The 27,845-nt window shown below is 38.6% G+C and overlaps 2 protein-coding genes and 1 long non-coding RNA gene across 12 annotated transcripts; 1 reads left to right on the top strand and 2 right to left on the bottom strand.

The window, feature by feature from the left end:
• Nucleotides 1-17,508, bottom strand: Duox (dual oxidase). Of its 6 annotated transcripts, none has more exons than XM_012291945.2 (20): nucleotides 17,282-17,508; nucleotides 15,146-15,226; nucleotides 11,721-11,882; nucleotides 8,942-9,129; nucleotides 6,474-6,678; nucleotides 6,232-6,398; nucleotides 5,656-5,892; nucleotides 4,734-5,179; nucleotides 4,466-4,667; nucleotides 4,081-4,407; nucleotides 3,212-3,436; nucleotides 2,875-3,093; nucleotides 2,549-2,752; nucleotides 2,181-2,493; nucleotides 1,742-2,116; nucleotides 1,391-1,608; nucleotides 819-1,280; nucleotides 597-752; nucleotides 336-464; nucleotides 1-258 (listed from the first exon to the last, which is right to left on the bottom strand). In XM_012291945.2, the coding sequence occupies exons 1-20, from the start codon at nucleotides 17,367-17,369 to the stop codon at nucleotides 130-132; spliced, it is 4,533 nt and encodes a 1,510-aa protein (XP_012147335.2). In that variant the 5' UTR covers nucleotides 17,370-17,508; the 3' UTR covers nucleotides 1-129. The 6 variants fall into 6 exon arrangements, with proteins under 6 accessions (XP_012147335.2, XP_076386402.1, XP_076386403.1 ...); XM_076530287.1 differs by having other exon boundaries at nucleotides 11,721-11,878; nucleotides 15,142-15,226; XM_076530288.1 differs by having other exon boundaries at nucleotides 11,721-11,878; nucleotides 17,282-17,424.
• LOC143264224 (uncharacterized) lies at nucleotides 17,499-26,500 on the top strand. 2 transcript variants are annotated; one of them, XR_013037773.1, is made up of 2 exons: nucleotides 17,499-18,329; nucleotides 24,295-26,500. It is a non-coding gene; the product is annotated as an uncharacterized LOC143264224 (long non-coding RNA). The 2 variants fall into 2 exon arrangements; XR_013037774.1 differs by having other exon boundaries at nucleotides 17,499-18,211.
• Nucleotides 18,941-27,712, bottom strand: LOC100878349 (uncharacterized). Of its 4 annotated transcripts, none has more exons than XM_076530313.1 (10): nucleotides 27,448-27,712; nucleotides 24,116-24,236; nucleotides 23,937-24,036; nucleotides 22,965-23,196; nucleotides 22,484-22,715; nucleotides 22,299-22,417; nucleotides 22,064-22,207; nucleotides 21,726-21,854; nucleotides 19,589-21,481; nucleotides 18,941-19,503 (listed from the first exon to the last, which is right to left on the bottom strand). In XM_076530313.1, exons 2-9 carry the CDS (start codon nucleotides 24,234-24,236, stop codon nucleotides 21,251-21,253), a joined length of 1,308 nt encoding a protein of 435 aa, XP_076386428.1. In that variant the 5' UTR covers nucleotides 27,448-27,712; the 3' UTR covers nucleotides 18,941-19,503; nucleotides 19,589-21,250. The 4 variants fall into 4 exon arrangements, with proteins under 4 accessions (XP_076386428.1, XP_076386425.1, XP_076386427.1 ...); XM_076530310.1 differs by lacking the exon at nucleotides 27,448-27,712 and adding an exon at nucleotides 26,353-26,473; XM_076530312.1 differs by lacking the exon at nucleotides 27,448-27,712 and adding an exon at nucleotides 25,263-25,404.
• Nucleotides 27,713-27,845: the final 133 nt, after the last annotated feature.

Raw genomic sequence — 27,845 nt, forward strand, 5'->3', positions numbered from 1 at the left:
TGGTCATAAATAAGAAATATAATAATCGTTATAAATAAGGGATGCGCGTACACGCATAAATATGTACACTCGACAGAATTCCATGAGATTCATGATAGAGTCCATCGTTCTTCTTCTCCGTCGATCAGACTAGCCAAAGTTTTCGAAATGATGAATGAAATACGGCAAACGACGACCCTTGTTCACTTCGTCGCAAGATGACATCACGCTCTTCGTTAGTGGGCGTGGTCCGCAGCTAAATACTCCTATTTTACTGACCTGTAAACATCCGTAACCATTTAATCCTGGCTCCGACCGACTCAACAGAAATAATCCAACATTTTGCAAGAACTCACGTAGCTATGTTTCTTCTGAACAAACTTTAAGAAGGAAGTCATGTCGGGTCGACCAAAGTGATTGATGGCTTTCAGCCCAGTGAAAATGCTTTTCTTGGATAGCCTCTGGAAATGATTCTCGCAGATGTACTGTAACAGACACAGTTCCAATTTAGATGGACAATTATAAATAACAATGATGGATAAGTTAAATAAGGACACTCCTGTTACCTAGATGAATGCTACTCATAGATACCTATCAAAGATAAATATACAACTTACCAACATAGTAGTACGTAAGTCGAACTTGTGAAAGAATTGCGTGATAAATATATGAATTTCTAAAACGTCCGTAACATCCTTCCTCTCCACGTCCCTGAGTACGTCGATGAACCACTCGAAATGTTTGTGTGAGGGACAAATCCACAAGAAATAAACCTACAATATAGGAATCTGATAAGACTGCAATTAAATGAACCTAACCATAGGCTTTAGAACAAGTACCTTTTTACAAGCAACCCCTGAATATCTGTTGGTTGAAGTTCCAAAAACGAGGTCGTTGAGCATGGACGCATAAGGAGTGACTCCAATACCACCGCCGACCATAACGGCAACTTCAAACTTGTACCAGTCTTGATTGCCTCCTCCGAATGGTCCTTCTATTCTAATTTTCGGGTGCTCGTCTTCTGGGTTATAGTTGCAAGGATCAAAGTAATTGCGCAGTTTCCAGGTCCATGGTCCTTGCGCTTTGATGTGACACGACAGGAAGTTCTCGTGTGGTGCCGAGGTTAGGGTGAACGAATGGAACTCGTTGGACCTGAAGGCGGTACACGAGATACGCACCCACTGTCCGGATAGATACTTTAAATTGGGAGGTCTGTAGAATTTGATTTTGATGACGTCTGATGGTAACAGCTCTGTTTCGATGATGTCTAACGCCATGTACTTGGTTCGAAGACTCACCACCTAAAAGTGTGTTAATTATTGGCTTGATGCTATTATTAAGACTAAGCTGTTATTGTCTAAGATCACTAATTTATTGACATTAATATTTAATGTCAAAGTTAGATGTTTACCTTGTCAAGGGAGTAAATGATGGCGGGGCCAACAAAGAATATCCAGAACCTCGGTGAACCCGTTAAACGAGCTAATCCGTGAATCAGACACAGCGCATACAACACGACGTACAAACTGTGAGTCGACCAGAAAAATTTGTATGCCTTTTGACGGATAGTAGGGTGAGCGAAGACGAAGATTATCGTCATCACGACGAACAGAAGGATTCCAGTTAAACCTATAAAGAATTAGTCTGATTTCAAACAACTTGAACGAAACCACAAATTATGCAAGATGATTTACACTATCTTAATGACTCGTCATTTAAAAGCTAATCAATCTATAAAAAGTCTAATGCATTCTACAATCACCTGTCACGGTCCTAAAAAGCCAAAATGAGATCGTCAAACGAGCATCGCTGGGAAAGCTGATCTCGCTAGTCAAACATCGAAGATGAGCAAGTGGTTGCGTTGAAATGTGATAAAAATTGACCATGTGACCCACTGTATGTAAAACGGAAAAGAACAGCGCGGTGCACGCGGCAATTTTATGGAACTGTATGTGAGAGTCCAAAGGAATATACTGTTGAATGGAGAATTCTTTGAGTTTGGTTAACAGGTTACGAGACATCGTTAAGAGGAGTAGACTGTAGCAAAAAGACAGGGCAGCTGCAGATCCTCTGGTTATGGCAATTCCAACTCCCATTATGTGTCTCAGATCCGTGTGTTCGGCCATAAATGAATAATCTACAATTAGAATAACTCTTAATTACTTGACTCTTGGAATTGAATAAAAAAGAACTGTACGTACAGATAAATCTCTCAACGAAGAGAGCAATAGTGGTGACGTAAAACACGAACAGGTAAAATATATTCTGTCGATTTTCCTCGAGGAATGTGGACACAGCGTCCCACTGCTTGCGTGCCCAACTCTTCGAGTCCTCAGGAGGAAGTGTATCGATATGGAAACCCGTCATGCGAGCCACATTCGTCGATGTGTCGAGGAAATTTTGCTTCGCACCTTTGCAATCGAGACCGATCGCCACGAAATCGCCTTTGTATTCTTTCATCATCAACTTGAAGTCGTTGTAGGTCAAGTAGTCTTTCCTTTCTAGGCCAGCATCCTGAAAGACATCATGCTCAACGTCTGCATTATATCGTGATTATTATTGTAATTACTTGGAACATTCCGTCGATCAACTCCGTGACGTGATCGTCGGACAGACTGGTCGTTCGCGCGATTTCCACTAAAGATCTAAGCATCTCTGATAATTCTTCTTTGTCAATCACTCCGTTGCTGTCCTTGTCACACATGTCGAATATTATTCTGAGTTTATCCTCGGTCTTCCCTCGAGAGAACAGCAGAACGGTGTCTAAGAATTCCTAAATACAAATGTAATATTTATTACTGGATCCCTTAGGGATGTTCAAAGTGTGGGTATAGCAAGTTGAAGAATAATAAATTAAAGCAGACTTTTGTCATTTTAAAATAGTAGAACCCACACCTGAAACGAAATACGTCCATCACGATCTTTGTCGACGATGTTGAACATTTTTTTCACGAAAACCGCATCTGCCCGCATGCCGAGGGCACTGGCGAACTCGCTTTTAGAAAGCGAGGTTCTCATCACGGTGACCACTTCACCGCTGTCGCTATCTTCTGATCGTCGTCGCCTTTCACCAGGTCGTAGACCGAACGTCAAAGCATAAGCTTCCCTAAAAAACTGTCGTAACGAAGAAAAAGTAGCGTTACATAGGTGGACAGACAGGAAGACCATTTAACATCCTTAAAAGGCAAGTTAATGGAAATCAGCTCGACATAAAGGAGCAAAGGGAAAAGACCTGCTCGAGTTTCTTCTGGCGTCGCTCCTTCGTTTCCGCCTTTGCTAGCATAATGTCTCGCCCCACTTGGGACATTGTGAAATGCTTCTTATGGGATGCCAGAAATGCTTCCAATTTCGCAATAAACTTTCTACGTGAAGCCAGGGAATCCAGTTCAAGGACAAGGTCGTAGTCTCGAGGTATTCGTAACAGTACCAACGCCTTTCGATGCCCATTCTCGTTCTCCTAAAAGACACAGTTATTAATTCTATTGCCGTAGACTCTTGGTCATGGAGGTCAGAACTCTGCGCATTGAGCTCTGAGGTTAACCGTGCAAATCTTTATAATTAAAAGCAACACTATTATTTTGCTAATCTATAATTGATGTAGTTGTACAAATATGAGGGTCAAATAGAATTCTATTGTACGTATTTAATGATATGCTAAACGGATATCGTTCTGCTTGTTAATCTTGAAAGCCAAAGATAATAACTCGTCCTTACAATTACCGTATTGCATCTGTTCGTATTGCACAAGAGACGTAACGCAAACTAGTCGAAGCTAATTAAAGGATCGCAACCAAAAATAATGAACAAAGGATCAGAAACGTTCGTAGACGACGATCATTTCGAACGGCATAATTTCATCGTATGAAGCAAGTCTATTTTTCGCCGTTCACGAAAGCGTGGAATTACAGGTTTCGACGTTGAACGGGTCCGCTGGATTTGGTTAATTCGAAAAGAACCAGTCGCAGGAATTTTCACGTGTTCGTTTTCCCTTTGTGAGCACGGGGTTGTGCAACGATCGGGTTCCGTTCGTGATTTCTTCGTCAGATTCCCTGGCGAAATTTCACAAAACGTACAAGCATGAAGGATCGTTGCGGCAATCACCTGAGACTCCTCCATGGCAACGGTGTTCACATCGTTGAAATCGAACGTGCGTAGTTTCTCCCCTTTACGATCGACGATGTGCAGAGCGGCTTCCGGGCCGAATTTCACCTTGACCAACCGACGATGGTTCGCGTGCAGCCATTCTCGTACGACCATCTTATCCACGCAGATCTTGCCATCGCTGCGCTTTTGTATCGCCTCTTGAAGGATCTTCAGGCGTCTTCTTCGTCGGTTTTGTAGCTTGACTAATCCGTAGCCGGCCCCGGCACACAGGATGGGCACGAAACCCAGAAAGATGCAGGCGTATATGTACACCAGCTCGCTTCCCTGTAAAAATACGACGTTACTTTTACCATTCCAAATGATATTATTAATTAATAATCACCTCGAAATAGTCGTAACGTTGCAGTGGAATGCATGATTCTAACATGGTAGAATTCAACTGGTACGGTTGAGGGCACGGATCTCCCTCTTCCCAGGTGAACACATTTCTCTGGATAGCATCCGGCGGTATTCCAGTCGCGTTGACTATTACGTCCCACAAGGTAACGCGACGAATCTCCTCGATTTCGCTTTTCGTGAAAATTCTGTGGAACATTAATAGAGTTACCTCTGGATCTTTATCACTCAGCAGTTAAAATGAGCTTCCTTACCCAGTCTCCGTGTTCTCGAACCAGAACCTATCCGAGTCTCTCAAACGAAGGAACTGTTCCTTAATCACCGCCGAGAACAGTTCACCTGGACCAGCACTAGACTCTAACATACCCCCAACGTACACGTCCACGTTATTCAAATTATTCGAGTGTATCTCTACTAATGTCCGCAAGAGTGACGGGTTCTTGTTGAACAATTCTGGGTTGATTTCGTTCCACGTTTTTCTGCGAGGTAACTTGAAGTGTGCTCTGGCAGTGTTGTAGTCTGGAAGACCATTGTCTCTTCCTCGCATGATGTTGAGGGCGCCTAGATCTCTGCGGGAGAATTCCATGGGCCCGTAGAGGTTGTTCCTGATGTCGGTGCCGAGGAGGTTGTCTTCTTTCTCGCATAACTGGGAACTCATACCCATGATTAACTCCTCGATCGTGCTGTTGGTTAGCACTTCCTGTGAAAGGTTGTTGGAAGGTTATAATTATTGAACATATTGAAGCTAGCTTTAAGTAGGTAAGTACTAACGTGCCCTCAATATTCAGATTGGCTTTCATAATATGAAAAGTATAAAAGATAGATTATCTCATATTGAAAATAGAAATCTTTTAAGTATTCAAATGTTCAAAGACTTAATTGTCAAATATTAAACTACTGAAAAGCTTCTCAACTTTCTCAACTAGTTCTCAACTTTCAAATTTCTACATTTCCAAATACTCAACTTGTCAAACTGTCAATTTGATTGATACACAAATGCAATTACCTATATTTAGTCTAAGACATTGGCATTATTAGCTACGGTCTACAAGCCAAGGTACACTAATGGCTCTATAATCCTCGCCAATTTCAAACATTATAATAAACTTACAAACTAAACAATACATATCTTGATGAACTTGTAAATTTAGTTACAAAACATTCACTTTCGCTCACATTCGAGTCCCACCAGGTGGAACAAAGTCGTATCGCTGCTTGATCGGTATTGGTTCTCCTGTATTCACAATTTTCATCGCGACGATATATACCAGGCGGTATCAGAGTGTGTCCGTATCGGAAAGCGGCGCTTTGGAATATGTGACTGATTCCTGGGTGTAGGTCCGACTTGTAGCCAGTGTAAGGAGGAATATCTTCGTTCAGAAGTACAGGAATGTACTCGTACAAAATAATGTTCTGCAAGGAAAGAAAATAAGAAAGTTTAAAGATTGGTGTTATGAACTTTGTATCAATTTTCCTAAATAGCACAAAATTAGTGTGTGTTCAGTTACGTTGACAGTATACAATTACAGGGGAATAATATAGCATTACGTGCTACGACAACAATGAGATGATAGCTTATACATATATTGTGTGAAGGAGAGATACATTTATGTTGGAGTAATAGGAGGAGAGTAGGAAGAGACTGAGAAGATAAATGCTGGAGAAATTTGACAGTATAGAAAGTCTTAAGGATACACAATTTGAAAATCTGAAAATTTAAAAGTTTACATAATATTATATCAATTTTTTTACCTGAAGAGTGCCTATAACCAATCGTCGAGCTTTCTGAAAGATGTCTTCGTCAGACATGTTTGGATTTTCCTGTTGTATATGAGCTGCAAGAACGTTGTGCCATCGGTAAAACAATATTCCCAATGCGAGCAACGGTGGGTGTTGATTTGTTCGTGGATCTCCAAGAACTGAAAAAATTAATGAATTAGTATTTATAGAAAATCGAATAGTAATTTTTTACTGAACATCGAATATGAACTTACGATAAAGACGTTCAGGGCTGAGCATTCTCATCACGTGCGGCACAGCATGATTAAAAAGTGGAGCACGCATGGTGTTTCTCACAGGAAATTTCCTCGTGGGTTCCATGAGGAGGCTGCCATTCTTGAAGGATCTCATAGTGTTCGCCCATGCTTCGCTGCTCGAATAAATGAAGCTACCGTCGATCCAGCTCGTCACTTTGTTTATCTGCAACCTCACGTATTCAGAGCTACTTTTCACGACTTATTTCCCAGATTTAAAGAAAATCGTCTAATTAACCGTTCGAAATTAGGAGAGAGATCGCGTAACGCGACACAACAGTTCTGTTTACAATTGGGATTCAGATAGGAGTCCTTAGTCGGACAGAAATTTCTCATGGGAGCATTCGATGCACCTTATTTAGCAACGCAATTATGATATACGTTGAAAGAAAAAACGTAAGACGCCTTATAGGCGGCTTAATGACTCCTACTTTCCCCGTCATTAACAATAACGCTTACGCCTGTTCCATGTACGAGAAGATTGCGCAGATTCCTCTTTTTCTTTTCTTTTTTATTAATCGCGTCGAATAATAAACGTGGATACTTTCAATCTTGAATACTCGACAGATATCTTTGTTGAGGACAGATTAATCTAACAATACATTATTTAAAAAGATTACAGAATGGTTTTGAATGGCGTCTACGACGTAATACAATTTTCAGAAAAATCAATTTTAATAACGTTTCGAAACATTAATGACTCAGCGTCACGGTTTGCTATGCTTTTCAGGATCTCTCTATATATCGGATTTCAATGTCTGCAACCTCAATGACGAACGATTAAAACCGGACACGAAAATTCAATGACGAATCTCAATGCTAGTCATTGAACGTCATCGACCACACCCCGAGGTGAAGGGGTAACTTCAGGGTCTTATATTTGATACTTTTGTACTAGTTACAACATGTAAACAATTATTTCTTCAACATTAATCTTTCAACTCATATCATTTATACACTTCTTTACTGTGTTATGCTCTCTATAGTACAAACAATGCAAGACGCACCACGTGCGTCTTAAATTACACCGAACAAATTGTACAGGACAGTGTATAATCGATTCTAGTGAATGATATAAGTCATATACGATGCATCAATGCATAGATAATGTAAGAGGCATAAGAAGCATTGTGACAGAGTACAGGACGCATCAGGTGCGTCATTACAGAGTACAACGTTAGAGAGTACATAACGCATAAGATGTGTTATTACAAAGTATAGGACGCATAAGGTATGTCATTACAGAGTTTAGAACGCGTAAGATGCGTTGTTAGAGTCCGCAGGATGCGCAAGGTGCGCCGTTACAGAGTATAGGACGCATGTGTGTCGTAACATACTATAAGACGCATAAGGTGCGTCAGACGGATTGCAATTCACATAAGATGTTTAACTACAAAGTATTGGACGCATTAGATGCGTTGTTAGAAAGTATAGTACGTACAAAATACGTCGTTACTGAATGTTGAATACATAGGGTGCGTTGTTACATAGTGACGCATATGGTGCGTCACCTATTATACGTACAAGACACATAAGGTGCGTCATTAATTACACTATACAAGACACATAAGGTGCGTCATTTCTTACATAAATCTGTACAAGACGCACATGATGCATTGCCAATTATACCATACAAGACACAGCCGTTACATAGTGACGCATATGGTGCGTCACCAATTATACAATACAAGACACATAAGGTGCGTCATTGCTTATACATGTAAATTCGTACAAGACGCACATGATGTGTCATCAGTACATCATGTTAATACAAAAGTATCAAGAAAAATTGAGAAAGAAATTATACTATACAAGACGCATAAGTTGCGTCATTGCTTATACATGTAAATTCGTACAAGACGCACATGATGCGTCATCAGTACATCATGTTAATACAAAAGTATTAAGAAAAATTGAGAAAGAAATTATACTATACAAGACGCATAAGTTGCGTCATTGCTTATACATGTAAATTCGTACAAGACGCACATGATGCGTCATCAGTACATCATGTTAATACAAAAGTATTAAGAAAAATTGAGAAAGAAATTATACTATACAAGACGCATAAGTTGCGTCATTGCTTATACATGTAAATTCGTACAAGACGCACATGATGCGTCATCAGAACATCGTGTTAATACAAAAGTATCAAGAAAAATTGAGAAAGAAATTATACTCTACAAGACGCATAAGTTGCGTCATTGCTTATACATGTAAATTCGTACAAGACGCACATGATGCGTCATCAGTACATCATGTTAATACAAAAGTATTAAGAAAAACTGAGAAGTTAATTATACTATACAAGACGCATAAGGTGCGTCATTGCTTACATAAATCCGTACAAGACGCACATGATGCGTCATCACAATATCATGTTAATACAAATGTGTTAAAAAAAAATGAGAAGAAAAACAAGGAATTACCTGTTCCCGAGGACTGTTAGGGCTCCGTCCAGTTTGCCGATCGTAATCCGCCCGACGGAAGGGAATGTACTTGTTACCTTGGCACTCCTTGTCGAAAACCGGATCGCACTTATCCACATCGATCCGATGATACTCTATCGGGCAGCCGCTTTCGCTGGCCATGATTATTTCTGACGTGACCAGTTGCCCTGAAAATGTTTCCGTCTACGCTGGTGAAGACGGTTCCTTCAAGGAAGCGTGCATACGCGACCATGCAACCAACGACCGGTTCTCGAATCACTTTTCCCTGAATCCGTTTCCCGTTGGGTGGAACGACAATCGGACACGTATGGAATTTAGGGAACCGTCCCAGTTTTTACTTTCTTCTTTCAGAATCTGACACGCTTTCCTCGCCGTGCGCTCATTCCATCGTCAAATTTCGTCGGCTCGTGTTTCACGAAACAGGAACGAAAGCGGATCATTCGAAAGTGTTCACGCTATTTCGAATTATCGGAGCATCGTTTGACTTTATTTTTTATTACAGGGTTCTTTGATTGTTCGACCTTACAAAGGTACTGGAGGATTTTATTAAATTTTGAGACATTGTCACGGTGATCAAAGAATAAACTTTGCATCAAGAATTTAGGAATTGTCAATGTTACAAATTTTTGAATTTTGTTAAATTGTGAAGTTAATTCTTAAATTAAGGTTACTTTCTTTACATCGGTATAATTCTTCATCGGTGTTATTCTGTATTTTACAATTTCATAACACCTTTTTCATTGCCAATAACAGCGATTACAAAAAAAATAAGAGCATCATAATACACGCTTTCTCGGCAAGAAAAAGTTAATGGAGGTGAGTAGTCGGATTCCCAATTATTCGGAACAGCGTGAACTAAATAAGGTGTGTGTCTGTGTGGAACATTTTACGACGAAAAGTGGATCAAAAGGTTCTCGCAGTACTCGTTTCTATTCCGATACCCAGACACCTTGTCGTTTACGCAACAAACGTAATATAGATATTCGAATGTACCGTCACGGTAATTTCTTCGCTTCGTAATCCACCGTTCTATCCTGCGATTATCAGATTGATCGTCGATAGATGTAAATGAAGATTTCGCGATAAATCAAACACGCGTACGCAACGAACATCAGAAATCAATTTTCTCCAAAAGAAATCATCGCTGTATTCTAATTTTCATAATCGTCGCTGTTATTATCTTACATTCCCTTTTTATTACTAAAATTGCCGCACCTTGGGAAATCGAGATGGTAATATGCGAAATTGATCCTCGTGAATTGCGCGAGAGAAATTACATGACGCATCGCAGTTTTTCAGTTCCTTTGTTAAAGCACTAATTAGACCAACATTTTGGATCTCTTTCGGATTTGAATCATCGTACACGCAAGACTATTAAGAAAACAAATGTGAATAATGCCTTATAAATTTAACTCTGCATGACAAAACAATTTTTTGCACCTGTCATATTTTATAGCATTTACAAGAGAATAAAAAAGGAAGATATCATAAATTATTGTAAAATGTTACTTTTAATTTTATGCAATACTGATACTACTTAGACTCTATCCTCTATTTTTGTATTAATTATTTCAATGTATAAAGTTGTAACTATTGGACATTAAAAACACTAATATCTGTGACCTAACCTAACCATAATTTTATCTAATTACAGTTCACAAATATTGATAAAGTTGTATAATATTTTGCTTCACAATAATTCACATTTACCTAACTGACCTAACAATAACTTTATCAAATTACAGTTCACAAATATTTGTAAAGTTATAAATAATATTGTAAATAATATTGTGCTTCAGTTATAAATGATTCACATTTACCTAACTGATCTAACAATAATTTCATCAAATTACAGTTCACAAATATTTGTAAAGTTACAAATAATATTGTAAATAATATTTTGCTTCAGTTATAAATGATTCACATTTACCTAGCTGACCTAACAATAATTTCATCAAATTACAGTTCACAAATATTTGTAAAGTTATAAATAATATTGTAAATAATATTTTGCTTCAGTTATAAATGATACACATTTACCTAACTGATCTAACAATAATTTCATCAAATTACAGTTCACAAATATTTGTAAAGTTATAAATAATATTGTAAATAATATTTTGCTTCAGTTATAAATGATTCACATTTACCTAACTGACCTAACAATAATTTTATCAAATTACAGTTCACAAATATTTGTAAAGTTATGATATTGTAAATAATATTTTGCTTCAGTTATAAATGATTCACATTTGCTTTCCATCATGCAATTTTTCCTTGTATAAATCAATTGTGTATCCGTGTTTGTTCCTCTTAGCGAGATAAACGACGAGCAATTTGACATCGAACGAGTCCATCGACAGCGCCAAATTGGATCTCCTCCAAATTTCAATTTTATTTTCGCCTCGTGATCCGTGAACCGTGTACTTGAACCGGTCGCTCGTGCAAAAAGTTGAATGAATATTAACGCTTTAATGGATCGTGTCCCGTTCTTCATAACAAACGAAGCGGAAAGATTGACAACAATTACAAATCGTCGAAACAAAGTTTTGAACACGATAAGCTACAGTTAGATGTGTTTCTCAGAGTAATTAACGAATCTCTAACGCATAAAACCTGAAACAGGAATTAATTAAGGATCAACGAATTCTGGATAAAATCGATTCACGTAACACGAATAATTATCTCGACGAGAACGTTCAGAGTGCACGTTAATTACCGTGAGCGGTGTTTTCAGAATATTAATCATGATTCTCACCGAAAAAAGCGAACAACGCTGTTCTGTTCTTCACCGAAGGAATACCGTCATCACCTTGCATGAACAATTGACTTAATTTCCTTGGTGAAGGTCTGTCTTGTCCTGCCAGCATGTACACCCCATCGGAATAGGCTGCTGGCATCTTTCGTATCAGCCTGCTGTCTATGGAGGTACAAAATGCATTACCAATGATTGAAAGCAGAAAAATTAAGTGTGGTGCAATTTAGGCTTATTTTAATTCAAAGAAAAATTAGGGAAAGCTATGTACCATCACTCTACTTATTTACATTATATTACTATGTTAATAGAAGGTTTTATAATACATTTTCTTAGGTTCTTTCTGGGTTCTCACTAGGAGCTTTTATAATCTTTCTAGGGTCTTAGGTTTTCATTAAAACTTTCCATGGTCCTACATTCTCTCTTAAACTCTCTCTGAAGATTCTCTCTTACACCTTACATTTTTCTTAGGTTCTCTCTACATTCTTTCTAGGTCATCCTTAGATTACTCTCTTTGAGTTCTTTCTAGAGAAATTAATTTCTCCTAATTTCTACCTCTTTAAACTAAAAAAGCCTACATTGCACCTGAGTCACACAAATTAGTCTATTTGTTAAAACAAGAAGTACAAAAGTAATTCTAGAACAGTAATATGGTGTCATTCAGTTTGAACTTAAATTAAACTTTAAATTATGCTAAGCAAATATATTTCATACTGTAGATCACTTGAATCTTTATAAACAACTTTATCTAAACCCAAGTAATTATCAAAATTGTAATAATTACAATTATAAACATTATATATCACTGACATCATAAATGACACTCCATTACTGTTTGTACATACTAAAATATAAAACAATTTGAAGATGAATATTCTTACAAAATTACAGTTTGTTTACTTATATTCTATATGAAACGTGTCGACGAACATTATAGTGAACTCCAATTTAAACAATCTTTATGCTTGTATTTTCTGTTACAGTAAAACAGTAAAGTTTGAAAGTTTCCTTTCTTCTAACAGTAGCCGTTCGTGGTTTCAAACTGTTTGCAGACCTTGTTCACAGACGTCTAATTACCCTATTCTTATTGTTCAAACGGCGAGCACAATCTGGTGGAAATGTTTGTGCAAGAGATTAGTACCTGGTTAAAAGGGTTGATAGTAACTTTGTCCCTTTGCAACATCTCTATTGTTCTATTGTAGAATATGAAATAAGATATTCAAATGAGTTATTTACATTTCACTAAAAACTTGATATATGGCTTGAATAAAAACTTGACACAATATGCTAATAGATATGTTTTCTGAACTATCATAAATCATACAATTATTGAAAATATTCATTTTGCAGTGATTAACAACACTAATGACATTAAAGTAATACTAAAAAAACCTCATCGATAACTTCAAAGTCTCAGAAACAATTTCAACAATGTATTAATAGATGTACATTTCTTTGAACATTTCTTTCTGATACAATTCAAAGAATGTATTACATTTCCTGATCTATGAACATTGCAGTTAAAAGAAAAGTAGTATTACATCAGAAAAAAGTTTCAAGCAACTCAGATAGAAAGTTATTACAAAAATGTACAAGATATTTTCAAAAGAAAGAGAACAGACTTCAGTGTGTACATCTAATAACAATTAAAAATAAAGCATGACCAAGTTGTAATTAAGATTGCGGTATACGATTACAAGTACGTATTAGCAGAATCGGGAGAGACCGCAATTTTCAAGTTTAAATAACCATAACATTTCTGTCCTCACAACTGATTATGTCTTTCACGCGACCAGCCTTTTTGCCGCTCCTTTTATTGCGGCTGTATTGAAACAAAATAGCGACTTTTTTTCGCCTTTCACTCTTCACCAGATTGGTTTGCACGTTATTGCAATTCGAGCTACATCACAATGCCAAGAGGACTCGCAACAATTTGTGGCAACCGATAGCCGTTTCGTTCATATCATTGCTTTCGAAATCTTCATTGCAAACAAAATGTAACTTCATTTCACCATACTAGACCTAAATATCAATCAAGTATTCAAACGATTAGATTGCTTTACACAATTATACATTCTGTTTATTGAAAACTGATAACTTACTCTAAATCGCTATTAGAATCTAATTTTTTAGACTTATTAGCAGTTCTGAAGTAATTCTATCTGAGTGAAAATTGATACAAAGCTGATAGCTTCAGATATGTGAATAAAGCCTCAATCGTTCACTTATGCTCGTCGACAGGGAGTTTATGAGACAAGGTATGCATAATAATCTCGCAGTGCCGTCGTTAGAATTCTAGAAGCCCTAAGAGCTTAATTAAGTAGTTATGATAGTCGTGATATCAAATGTGTTGAAAGAACAATATCCGGTGATATAACGCAGAGTAATACAGAGTTGAGATTCGAACACGTGGTAGCTCAATGTGTAGACGCTCTGCGTGAAGTACAATGAATTGCAATTTCAATGTGTAAAGTACAAGTAGCAATTTCTGATCTACTGACGAGTAGCAATTTGATGACCTAACACGTGACAATACGTAGAGACTGCATACGTGGTAATATAATGTGTAGACATTATAATAGGGAGCAAAGCAACGCGAGATGCAACTTGTAGAAATATGTAGCAACATGTAGCAGTTCAAGTAGCAATATCTATCAACATGTAGCAGTACAAGTAGCAATATGTATCAACATGTAGCAGTACAAGTAGCAATATGTGTCAACATGTAGCAGCACAAGTAGCAATATGTGTCAACATGTAGCAGCACAAGTAACAATATCTATCAACATGTAGCAGCACAAGTAGCAGTATGTATCAACAAGTAGCAGTACAAGTAGCAGTATGTATCAACATGTAGCAGTACAAGTAGCAATATGTGTCAACATGTAGCAGCACAAGTAGCAATATGTATCGACATGTAGCAGTACAAGTAACAATATCTATCAACATGTAGCAGCACAAGTAGCAGTATGTATCAACATGTAGCAGTACAAGTAGCAATATGTATCAACATGTAGCAGTACAAGTAGCAATATGTGTCAACATGTAGCAGTACAAGTAGCAATATGTATCAACATGTAGCAGTACAAGTAGCAATATGTGTCAACATGTAGCAGTACAAGTAGCAATATGTATCAACATGTGGCAGTACAAGTAGCAATATGTATCAACATGTAGCAGTACAAGTAGCAGTACAAGTAACAGTATGTATCAACATGTAGCAGTACAAATAGCAGTATGTATCAACATGTAGCAGCACAAGTAACAATATGTATTAACATGTAGCAGCACAAGTAGCAATATGTAATGATCTAACGTGTGAAGATACAATACGCAATATAACAAATTTGCTATAAATATTTTTAATAGTATCAACGCTCAAGGCACCAGAAACTCTAACGACGATTCTGCGATTTAGAATAACTTGCCGATTGATCCCCAATCCGGATGAGCGAGGTTGTTGTACCATCCGTCGTATCTCTGTTTGTCGGCATGACTGTGCAGCACTCCTAAAACAAACAATTACAAAATGACTAAGGTTTTGCACCTCATAAACAAAAAACGCTATTATACATATAAATTGATAATGTTCTTACGCGCTCCTTTTTTACCGGAGCTATTAACTTTTTATACAATGATACTTATTTAAATTTGAAAGTGAAAACGTGAGTAGAAGATTCAAGGATAGCTCTCGTTCCTAGCCATTGATTAATTGAGTGTATCGACACAATGAGTTTTTGTACAATGCATTTACACTCGCTGATCTATTAGCACTTTCATAGAACAGACAGGATGATCTAGGCTAGAGAAAAAGTCGAGGTTGAACTCTGCATCCATCAATCATCGTGAATAATCGTGGAGCGATTGCAGTTCGCAGTTTTACTGGATCGTTAAACAATAATCATTATTCGGAAATTCTGCCAGGCGCATAAATAAGTTGGCTGGCAGAGATTCCGGCTGAGATATCCCAAACAGATCCGGCTATCGGTTCGGGATTTATGGCTGACGAGATCTTGCACTGGTTGCAAAGATATTATACATTAGATGTTTAAGAATCTAGTATTTGAATACTGCTTAATAGGGTTAAAGTTATTTAGAATAACGATGTGATCTTAATGAGTGGAAATATAATGTGTAGCGATTTTAATGTGTGGCGATTTAACGCGTGGCAATTTTAACGCGTGGTAATTTAACGCGTGGTAATTTAACGCGTGGTAATTTAACGCGTGGCGATTTAACGCGTGGTAATTTAACGCGTGGTAATTTAACGCGTGGTAATTTAACGCGTGGTAATTTAACGCGTGGCGATTTAACGCGTAACAATACAATACATTGCAATATAACACGTAAAAATCTAAACCTGACCCTTTCAGACAAAAACCTTAATTATAACAATTACCTACTTTATCAAAGTTACAAATATATAAGCAGTCAGAGTTAACACTCTCTGAAGCTTCTAATAAAAAGTAATACAAACATCCTTATCTAACACAGTTCATCGGTAAACTTATTTAGGTATAATATCCGTCGAGCCACAACCGTTATACGGCAGGTAACTCAGCATAGCAAGCAACCTGACATCGATATTCAATTAAAAGAGCGTCTTCCAGAGGACTGATAATATTCAAACAAAGCTTCATAAAAGAAGAAGAAAAAAGATTTCCATGACAAATGAAAAATATTTTGAGGAAATCATGGAACATCGTATTTTCACTTTTAATACACTTTCCTTGTTCATTTGAATGACAACATTGAGCTTGCAAATTTTGTAAAAGGAACACACTGAGTCAATAATTGAGATGTCAGATTTTGTAGATATAACATGCGATAGAATATGTAACAATTTAATGCATTTCGAAAGAAGTATTTAATGTATAGTGATAAGACGAGTAATTTTAACGAGCAATTAGCGCGTTGTAAAATAATGAGTAGAAATTTTTACGCGTAATAATACGATGCGTAGTGATTATAGTACATCGCAATTTCAATGAATGGCAACTTAACGCGTGTATTACAGTAGCGAGTTTAATGCGTGGCAATAGTGGGGTAATTCAACGCACAGAGATTACAACACGTAGAAATTGCAACGTGTAATAATACAACGTATATGTTACAATGCACAGAAATTTCAACACGTAAAGATGTCGACTGGCGATTTAATGCGTGGCAATATAAGAGACATCAATGCACGATGATACGGGTAGCGATACAACGCGTTGCAGTTTCAACGCCAGGCGATTTTACGCGTGGTAATATAACACAGCGATACTGCATGTAGCAATACAACGCGAAGGAGTCTCAGCGCAAGGCGATCTAACGCGTGGTAATACAATACGTAGAGATTTCAATGCATGGTAATAGAACGTATCGTAATTTCAATGCACGGTAATAAAAGACATAACGATTTTAACGCACTGTTGTACAACGCATAGTTATTATAACGAGTGGTAATATATCGTGCAAAAATTTCCACTCATGGCAATACAACGCATGGTGATCTACCGCATGTCTTCACTTTCATTATTTCGAACGGTTAAGAGAATCGCGCGCTGGCAATAGCGTACCGGTTCCAGCAGGCAGGACGATCCAAATCAGCCAGATCAGCGAGTAGAGTAGCGGCGAGTATCCCCTCGGTGGTCGTCGTCTGATCATCGTCACCACAGAACCAACTCACACCCTAGCATTTCTTCTCCACAAATCTATCGTTCTCGAACGCTGTTTGGTTTCAGCAGGCGGATCACTCGCGGATGTCAAACGTCCGGTTCAATGGCAAGAGCGCATATTGCCTCGTCGAGAGGTCTTTTCGGAAGGCACACCGGATGACAAAGAAGAAAATTCGCCACGATGACAACGGACAGCGAGGATCGACGCGTTGGCGAAGGAAGGAACGTACGACACTCGGTTACCGGCCAAACGACAGAGACAACACGTGCGACACGGCCGAAAGAAAAAGAATCGAGGCCCGTTCGCTGCTCAGGGTATGCCTCGTGTCTGCCTGTCCGATCCAGGATTCCCCCCACCGCCTCGAACCACGGGAACGGTGAACGAGGGTATACCTGGTACTCGAGTGGTTTGGGCCAAGAGCGCTCGGTTGTTGGCTGTGTCGTGTACAGCCGTTCTTGGCTACGCGGTGAAAGTCGCCGGCCTATTTGTTTCGTTACCGCGAACGCACCTCGCTCTGTCTCTCTTTCTCTCTCTCGCGGCTGTTCTGCCTTTGCCGCTCTCCTCCTCCTCATCCTCCCTCTTCGTCGTTCGTTCATATTCGCGCACATCGCGACGTAGCGGCGACGTCACCGCAGGCGCAGGCCTAGTTTTCGAGTCCGCGGCACCGATTACCCAAGGCGAAACCTCTCTCGGTTCTCCGACCTGGAGTTTCAAGGTCGTCGCCTGCCGAACCGAGTCCCGACGACGACTTCTCCATCGGGACCTTACACGCAGACCCCTTTGAGATGTCCCTGCTGCAGCCTGAAACTGTGAGAAGCGGATGAGAGGAGGTAACCTTGACACGAGGAACTACTGCGTTACAGAGAGGTGTTTCTGAAGTATATTGCTTGGAATGTTTGATGGTGGATACCGTGTTTGATCCTTCAGGGGAAAGGAAGGCTAAAGATGGTTGGTAGATTTTAGGGGATGTCTTGGTAAATTGGAAATTGCTTCCTTCTTAATAAATTATCTGGATGCATCTTGCCTATAACAGTTTGATAAAATGCGATATCAGTCGACTATCGGTATTTATGCATTCATGATATATCGAGGTCTGCGAAATGTAAATAAGCCATGTAATGTATGGAATCCACACCCTGGATTAAATACTTTACAAACTGTAATATGTCAGAAATGCATAAACATCTATCTATTATAAATATCAGCAACATTTTTTATACTTGTTCAATATATGCCTTTGTATCAACTTCACCCATCTTTGGGTGACCTGTGCTCGACGTCAGCTTCATTTTGGTAACCTTGCGGATACCGGTAGAGCCTACGTGACTAAGAGGCCGTTGACAGCAGTACTGGATATTAGTATACGTCAGAGTTACATTGGTGGAAAATATATAAACCTAATTAGCTACAATGTATAACACATCATTACTGAATCTGCAGTTAATACTCAGAATATTCAGTTTTTGAAATAAAACTTTTGATCATAACATATGCTATGTTTAATTACATTAATAAATTACTCTCAAAATAAATTAATCATGAAATAAGAAGAGAATGCATTGAATATACAACGAAACAAAATTTTAATTTTTTTATAATTTGCCAATGTAGCCACTTTAAAGTTACCTCGTTAATTAAAGAACAGTCACGATCTATAAAGTACACGGTTTTCAGCAAACTTCTTTTTTGTATCATGGGAACATTCAGGCAAACTTTCATCCGCCTCGTAGCACGCATGGTAAATTAGACAACAGCGTCTTACAAGCAAGTTAACGCGTTAATATATAACGTCTTGTAATACCTTTCGCAATGTTAATCTCGTATTAAAATGTTACGCGTTTCGTAAGGCAGCTAGGAAATTTCCAAAATTTCGGCTATCCCTAATCAGGTAACACAATTAGACGTTCTCCAGGTGGATGTGAGTCAACCGGCAGAGAGATCGCGACTACCGGGCGATTTTTATCGCCCTTGGCACGAATCAGTAATGGCGATTGCATTTCGAGAAGGAGATCACACTCTCATGTTCCTTATTAAGAGTATATGTCACGCAAAGCGTCGTTTTCTGCTTGGCCGCTTCACTTTTTCTATGATGAATCAGCGATCATCCGCCTATATTCCTTATCTACGAAAAAGTGGTTAAAATTAGTAAGTTATTCCACAGGATAGAAGAGAAAAGAAACGGAAAGAGTAAAAGAAAATTCTAGCACCTGTATTTCAATGTAAGTCATTCGCTATCGTGTTCGAATATCGTGGTCCATATTTACATACAGAAAATTGAGTATGCACCTAGGGCACAATACCAGAAGGTACAACGACGTCAAATCACATTATCCATCGCTTACTCCATGTACTCAATAGGAACAATTGTATGGATCATCGACGTGATTGTTCAGATCGTTCCACATAAGGGTCGTTTTCTTTAAGTGTATCGTTTTACTATGTTCACTCATGCTTTCATTCGATTCGTTTTTAGTTTGTACATCTTTGGGTGCATCATAGTCTTCCTTTGATTAAAGACAAATGAAGAGAATGGAGTTTTCCGACACCTAGGAGGACAAGGATATCAGGAATATTCAAAGGAAATTGTAGAAAGAACCTGAGACGATTTTAAGAAAAACCTGCAAAGGTCTTTGGGTCGCTACGAGTATCTAGAGCATCCTAGAAAGAGTCTATACAGACTCCGAGGATCCTAACATAAGTACCTAAGAAAATTCTAAAAGACCCTAATCTACTCCTACGCATTCTCTTCAAAGGAAGCCTATATTGTACCAAGGCGTACTCGATACCATCGTATTTACGGAAAAAGCCGAGGAAAATTCGCGATTCGTGATCTTCTGCAGACTACCACGTACTCTCTATGCAAATATCTGCTCCGTCCCAATCATTCGTCGCTCGGATACACGCACACACGTCCGCGTTTCAATGTCCACTTTTAACCGTGAACCTGCGATCTCCGCTCGTCGTTCGAACCAGCTCTCACACTCTGGGTCCTCGCGCTGTAATTCAGCCAAACGACGTGCCAGTTTCGAGTGTCCCGATTTCTTAACCCAATGCCTTACTAACAAAACAATTTCTAACTTGACACGGCAGATGCGCAGCTTCCAGCATTGACTCGATTAGTTACGAATTCCCAGGAGAACATCAATGTCATTCCTCGCGAAGTAGCGCAATAACGATCGTCGTAAATCTCCGTTTTTTATAATTCACGCGAGACACGATTATTCTTCGTTGCAACGGCGAGATTAGATCCAGCTGACTCATCGCGAAAAGCATCTTCCCGGATTATAATTCGAAGACACGTTTATTACACGCGTAACGTGAACGTTCAATCGCATCAATGAATCGAAACGGATGTTCTAATATTAACTTATGAACAGAAAGACAAATGTGTACTAAATACTCTACTCAAAGTGATTAGAGGATTGTCCGTCGTAAAAACTAAGCTTTCAAGGTAAATTCTGTGGTATTAAATGTTAAAGTGATTTAGTATTTCTTGTAGAACTTTCAATAGCTCCTTCTTTCCAGTCGGAATACTCAATCCTCTAATTAGTTTAAGCGGTTACGATGTTTTTAGAACAAAACGTTGCACAGGTACATTCCACGCGAAGGATATATCAGTATAAATTAACGTTTGCACGACAGTCAGGCGCATAAAACCAACGCACGAGCGACGTTGCTCCGGGCGATTGCCTTTGGCGACTCCTTTACACCCGTAGTCGTCACCGACAGTGGTCGTTTCATTTTTAATTCGCATGACACACACATTCTATGCGTATTCAAGTGCAAACCATTCCATTAACGTGCTTACACCCACTTAACGCACACGCACGGGACCGACGAGTGGACGGAGGATTCGAAAAGGTGGAAGATCATTTAGAGGTAGATCCAGGGTAGTAATAAACAACCGCTGGTGCTGGAAGCTGCCAGTGTGCGGCGTGGAGTTCGATCAGTTGCAGAAGGGTCTTTCTGACCGATGGTAAGATCGTTTCTTCGGCAAGGAAGGCGTCCCTTAAACTTCCCAGCAGTTGCTGCAACTGAGCTGGCAATTCGGTATCCAGATCTTTGCCGATGCATGTCAGGATGAAAAACAGGCAATCCGTCTTTAACACAGAAACAGATACATCGTTAACATAGAAACTTTAATACAGAAACAGATAACGAGATACCATTAATTTTATTCAAAGAGCTTTGTATTCACTTTGTTAATGAATGATATGTCCTCAAAAAGTAAAGGTGCAGTAAAGCACTACCTGATCTCGTACAAGAAGATAAAAGCAGGAAAGGTTAATGTAAACGGAACTACCGTTGTATCTCAACTTCATAAACATGATTCACCAAACCTACCTCTGCCAAGGAATTTACAACCGGAGGCTGCAAACAATCTTGACAACACTTCCAAAGTAACGTGAGAAGTACGCGTCCAGGTGGAACACCCTCCTGTTGTGTCTTCAATTGGAGCTGCCTTCGCTTCAACTGTAACCATCATCATGAATATGGATGAGAACGAATGCCCACGTCAATCGCTTTGACTCATACTAGCACGAAAAAATAGACTGGTTTGCAGTTAAGGTAGTAGAAGGTTATAGAACCTAATAATCGATTACGTGATTAATCTATAGCGGCGATATCTATATGACTCAAATATCTACAAAAAGTACATCCGTATAGCGGATCTTGCCTACCTGACAATACATCTCGTTTAAAAACGTCATGAAGGCAGAATAACGATGATAACTAGATCCATCATAGAGCACTTTGGCGCGATCCTGATACCATTGTTGACACGTGTTCAACAAGGACTCCAGGAAGGTCTCCTTACTTTCTTTCTGCGCATGAGAAAGGTAATCATTAATTATAAAAGTACACCTTAATGACCTTAAAATATGTCATCAAAATTATGATGGAATGAACAGTAACCTCTATGATCGTAATGCAAATTTTTGCCGCAGGTTCTGCATATTTGCGATTCTCAACAACCCTTTCCAAGATGTGTCGCACCAGCTCCATTAAACTACGTGCGTTCAACACATTTGGATCTGTAAATCAATAATCAATGAACATTCGATCCAAAGCGTAGCATCAATCGTTTCTATTCATTGTACCTTCGATAGCTTTTAAAAGCGTGTCTTGAATAGCGGCGGGGAATTTTCCTAATTCAGAAGCATCTGAAATATTCACTGCCTTTGCAGCTAACACGTCGGCTGCATTCAAGCTTTTCGATCGTTTCAGACCATAAGTAGAGACGAATGATAATGATTTCGTGAGCCTGCCGGGTTTCGCTGGGTTCGATTTGACTTCGTTCTGATCCATATTGAAGTGGACCCTGCCCGAGCCCTATTAAAAAAAAAACATTAAGCGTTTACCGTACATTCAGTCTATTCATAATAATACACATATTCCATTTTGTAAGGCGCTGTTCCAGCGAACAACTTAGCTAATTATGGAAACCTCAAGGTATTGACAATATACATTAATCATCCGAGGTCTCCATTCATTCACAGTTCAACAATCTGATAGTTTCAAGTAGGCAATTGTCATAACTCTGCATAAATGGATTGATCATTCTTGCAAATTATAACCTACATGTAGAATATTCCCGCTGGATGCCGAAGTATCAAGCGGATGAGACTGTCGCAGCGCTGAACTCGCTGAATGATGACCGCTTGGGAGATGACGAGTCGTTTGATGATGTTGCTGTTGAAGAGCATGTTGTATCTGTTGTTGTTGCTGAGCGTAAAGGTATCGATGCACGTTGCCACTCGATTTACTGTGCTGCAGATAATACGGAGATCGCTCTGAAGCATTCGTCCGAGACCTAAATCAACATCATTAAATTCTAATTACTTGCATACATGGTAAAGCGTAAAATTAACTTTGTTTAGATATACAGAAACTAATAGGTCCTACAATTTTTGGAAACTAAAAATTTATTCTTTTGGGGGGCAAAAATCCACCATGGTTACGCCAATGATACTAGCTCTGCGAGAATTATAACATTTCATCAAAATGACATTGCAACACGCTGACATAAACCTACGCTCCATCTTTCACTTCGAACATTGATCTGAATACTAATCTACAACATCAAAATTACGCAAGCATCAAAAATGAATCTGATTTCGAAATTTCTTAATGAGATAAATGGTTCTGTTTACAAATGATGTTATTAAATCTTTCAATTATAACTAATATACAATTGTTTTTAATAGTATAATCGACTTGAAATATATTTTTCAATCAGTCATTTAATTTATAATAACTAGTTGGCAGAATGTAAATTGTTCCCTTTCTTTGTTCTCGTTTTATTCAGGAATATGATAATCTAAGGATATAGGGATTTAGATATTTAAAAATAGATACAACTGAATACACTAAATCCGTCAATATTACTATACTTGTATCTCCTGGAAGTAAAAGAAGACATGATGTCAGTGTTTCAAACCGTAGAAGTTTCTTCTGAAATAATCTCGTTTACAAGAATTTCATATTGGCTTTCTAGACATTCTTTCGTAGGTCGACCGAGTCCTAACTATTTCGTAAGTAGTTTATGCTCACTTAGAAGGATGCGAATCGTTCTGCTTCATAGTGAACTCCTTGGCATGTACGTTCAAACGTGGATTAGTCGAGTTTGCCGTGGTTCCTTCCGTTCTTCCACCTATAAATCATCGAACATCGGATTTTATTATAGTGTACACAAACTGCAGAAGGAAAGACGAGATACGTAATATACGAACCTGGAGGTCGATAAATCTCCAAAGATGGTTTACTTTTCAAAGTGGTTACGTTATTGTTGTTATTATTAGTAGTAGTATTGTTACCGTTGTTATTTGCTTTCTGCGGAACCGCATCCCTCATCTGGAAAACATAAAATTTCTTCTCTCAAAATCCATTTTTATTTACGATTTTGTTACAGAATTGTAGTGTCCTTAGATTCCTACATCTCTACACCTCGATTCTACACGAATGCTCTTTGTATTTTAGACACATGGATAAAACCATCACGAGTCACCGCATCAATTACCTACCCGGTCGAAAACTAAATTTAAGGCGATTGAACTTTGACGTCGGTCAATCCCATCGAAGATAAAAACGTTGAATCGTGAAAATTCTTCAAAACTGAGTTTACACAACGCATATAAATATAAAACATACGGTAGAGCTCTATTGATCTAAACATATTGTGGGACGAGTCAGTTCGAACAACTGAAATATTCGGATGATAGACGTTCACGGACGAACAACCAATAGAAATACGTCTATTGGGTATCGCAAAGCTGATGAAGAGAAGTTTCAGTCATGTTCGTTCACGTAGTTCGGCTTTAAATAAATAGAATTTCCGTACACATTCCACAGTCAAGGTACGTTAAATCAATCGTCTTCCTCTCACGAGGTTTCAAAGAAAGTGGCTGCTTTCCAACAAAGAAATTCGATGGATAAACGTGCTCAAAACAAAGAGATCGCGATGGATACGGTCTCTGATGATAAAGACGCAGTATGGAGAGAACGGGGGAGACTCACAGTGGAAAGCGTGCGAGAATCATCGTTTCCAAGGGCCTCGAGAGAGTGTGGGATGGAGATCCTTGATCAGAGAGGGTGTCAGTGACGCTGCGAACGGCGAATAGGCCGGTAACAACAGGCTCGAAGAATCGTCTCCTTTGACAGCACGTGTTAGCGGAAAAATTCTCGCGGGATCCGTATGTTTTCTCGTCGAATTTTCTTCCAGCTTTTTCCGCTTGTTGTGGCTCGGCCGCGCGTTACAGCCGACTCCGATGACTGTCGACTAATAATAGACGGCACGGCCACGAGCGAGCAAGCGAGCGAGCAAGCGAAACGAAACGAAACGAATGCGAATATACAGCCACACGATACCAGCTTACATACGTATTAATGCGAGCTGCACCGTGCTCTAACAGTGGACTGAAAATATCCCGACGAGAGTCATCCTCGGGTGTCGCCGAAACACGCGTTTAGGGTAGATCCGAAAATTGTCGAGCGCGGACGTTGTACGGCCTCTTCATGGTCGCATCGCTGCCCGAACGCGTGTGTTCCTCGAAAGACCGCGAGAGTGTGGCTGAAGAAGAATGAGTGATTAGGATGTGTAGGGTGATTAGAGATAGTGACATAATAATTATTTGTACCTGATAACCGTTGCGTGCAAATTGTACACCGCAGTAATTTGATTAATTATAAAAAAGAAGAAAAAGGTATATACAATGACAGCTCTGTGTGATAGAAAAGGAAGGAATACAATTGTGACTGAATGTTTGAAAATTGGTGAATGAGAGTGTGAAATGCATACCATTCTTTAGAAACGTGATAAATGTAAATAAAAACAGAAATACGATCTAGGGAACTCGGAACAGCTTGCGAAGACAGTACCTCCTTACACTCGGTTCGCAACGATCGGCACAAAGCGCTATTGATATCAATCGAAATTTCTTTCAACTATAATTGAATTACTTCTAAGATGAAATACCTCCAACAGCTTATTCTGTTCTCTAGACTGCTTCTTTAAATAAAAGACTGTTTGAAATGTTTTGAGATGAAATGTAACAAATCTGAAAAAATAATTAATAATAATTTCATTGTTTATACAAGTGGCAATAGTGTTAAGTAATAGTTTACAACTGAGCGGTAATCAATAATACTAATTTCTAATATCTTTCCAATAATTATTATTTAATTTGCAATTATTAATTGGGCACCTTTGTAACTGAAGTTAATTTTTTGTAATAAATATTAATAATTCGTAACTAGTTGTAAATTGAAATAATATCCAAAGAAAATTCAGTTAGAAACGTGCAACACGTTTTTGGCGTTGGATCCATTTCCGTTTGGATCTTAAATATCTATGACTAACGCAATATCCAGTTAATGTATTCGTAATTCTAGATATACAACATTTACACTGGACTGTCCTTCATTTTACATTATTCATACGTTTTCAGCGCATCTATACATCATAACTTACCTTTGTCGCTTCTTCTTTTGTGTGAGACAAACGTGCAACGCGCACCATCTTCGTCGCCGATTATTCAAATAAATTTATCGTTGAAAACCGTTGAACTTCACCAACCGTAATTACACTGTGCACATCAATAAATATATTATTATCACTACGCCTATTGTATTGTCACGTCATATTATATTGTTTAAATTTTTAAACGTGCAATTTACAAACTATTACTTAAATATATAACCGTTGTGTCTAAACATTTTTTTATCTACAATTTTATATTTGACCAATCAGGATCAAGTTGTTTCAATATGGATGCTGGATTCAACGATCACTTATACTACCGACAAAAGTTAATTTTATCGTGAACGGGTTACTAACCTTCGTTAAAACGCATCGCAAATGATGAAAATATTCGGGAGAAATTACTTCGAATTTAAAAAACCTTCGAAAAATTCTATAATTCGTTTAAAATGTTCTTGATATAATCGTTCGTTCGGTCGCAGTTTCGTTTAGCCGGTACTGAAGACCGGAAGTGAGCCGCAGCACTAACGTCGTTCTCGATGCTGGCACTCGATCAACCGATTCGAGACGACCGCGAACCTGTATTCAAATTATCGCGATGAATCATCGTTCTGTTTATTCGCAATTCTAGACTCGATCTAGGTATGAATTTCGAATATTACCTACGACGCACTTTTAGTCTAAATGTACACTATTACCATATATTGGTAAAATATGGTGGACATATCAAATATAGATCTCAAAATGCTTACAGACTTCGAAGTATGCGGTGCATGCAACCGTAAGATGTCAGAGATTCATTTAGATTCAAAATGTCCAAATTTAGAAATCTAGAATTTGTACATCGCTTCCGTGATGATTATTCCTTCAAATAAATTTATAGAACACCATAAACACAACCCGTGTTTCAATTCAATTTCTTTAAATATATTTTTATATTTATTATAATACATTTCGTGAATTTAAAAAACTTGCGAATTTTCGAATTTTAAACAATTAGTGTTTCACTTCGCATTTCATTTTCCGGAACGCGAAATGATTGACCCGGTAAATAAGATCAGTATCGTTAAGAATATGTAGTTTTACCTGGAATTACGACGTAACCATTGAGATTTTAACACACGTTAGTATGTTACGCGTTCACTCTTTCGAAATGTTGTGTTTTGCCGAGAACGGAAGGATGCATGGCGTTGGAAAGCAATGCCATTTACGCGTGCACATGTCGCGAGCGTTAAAGCAACTCAGGCGGTAACAATCGAGCTGGATCATCCACGATCCGTTCGACCGTCCGTGAATCTTCAACCACGCACAATCCCACCCACGCAAATGACGCTGGTTCTCCATACTCGTTGCATACACGCACGTGCAATCCGTCATTAGTATGGCGTACAACGTATGCATGGTTTATAAGTCCTTTGCACGCAATCAGCTGTTTTCATCAAACTATTAACTCTCTGAGCTTGACTATAGCAATAATAGTGCAA

The sequence above is a fragment of the Megachile rotundata genome, chromosome 4, assembly GCF_050947335.1.
Source record: "Megachile rotundata isolate GNS110a chromosome 4, iyMegRotu1, whole genome shotgun sequence".
In the NCBI taxonomy this organism is placed as follows: Eukaryota; Metazoa; Arthropoda; class Insecta; order Hymenoptera; family Megachilidae; genus Megachile; species Megachile rotundata.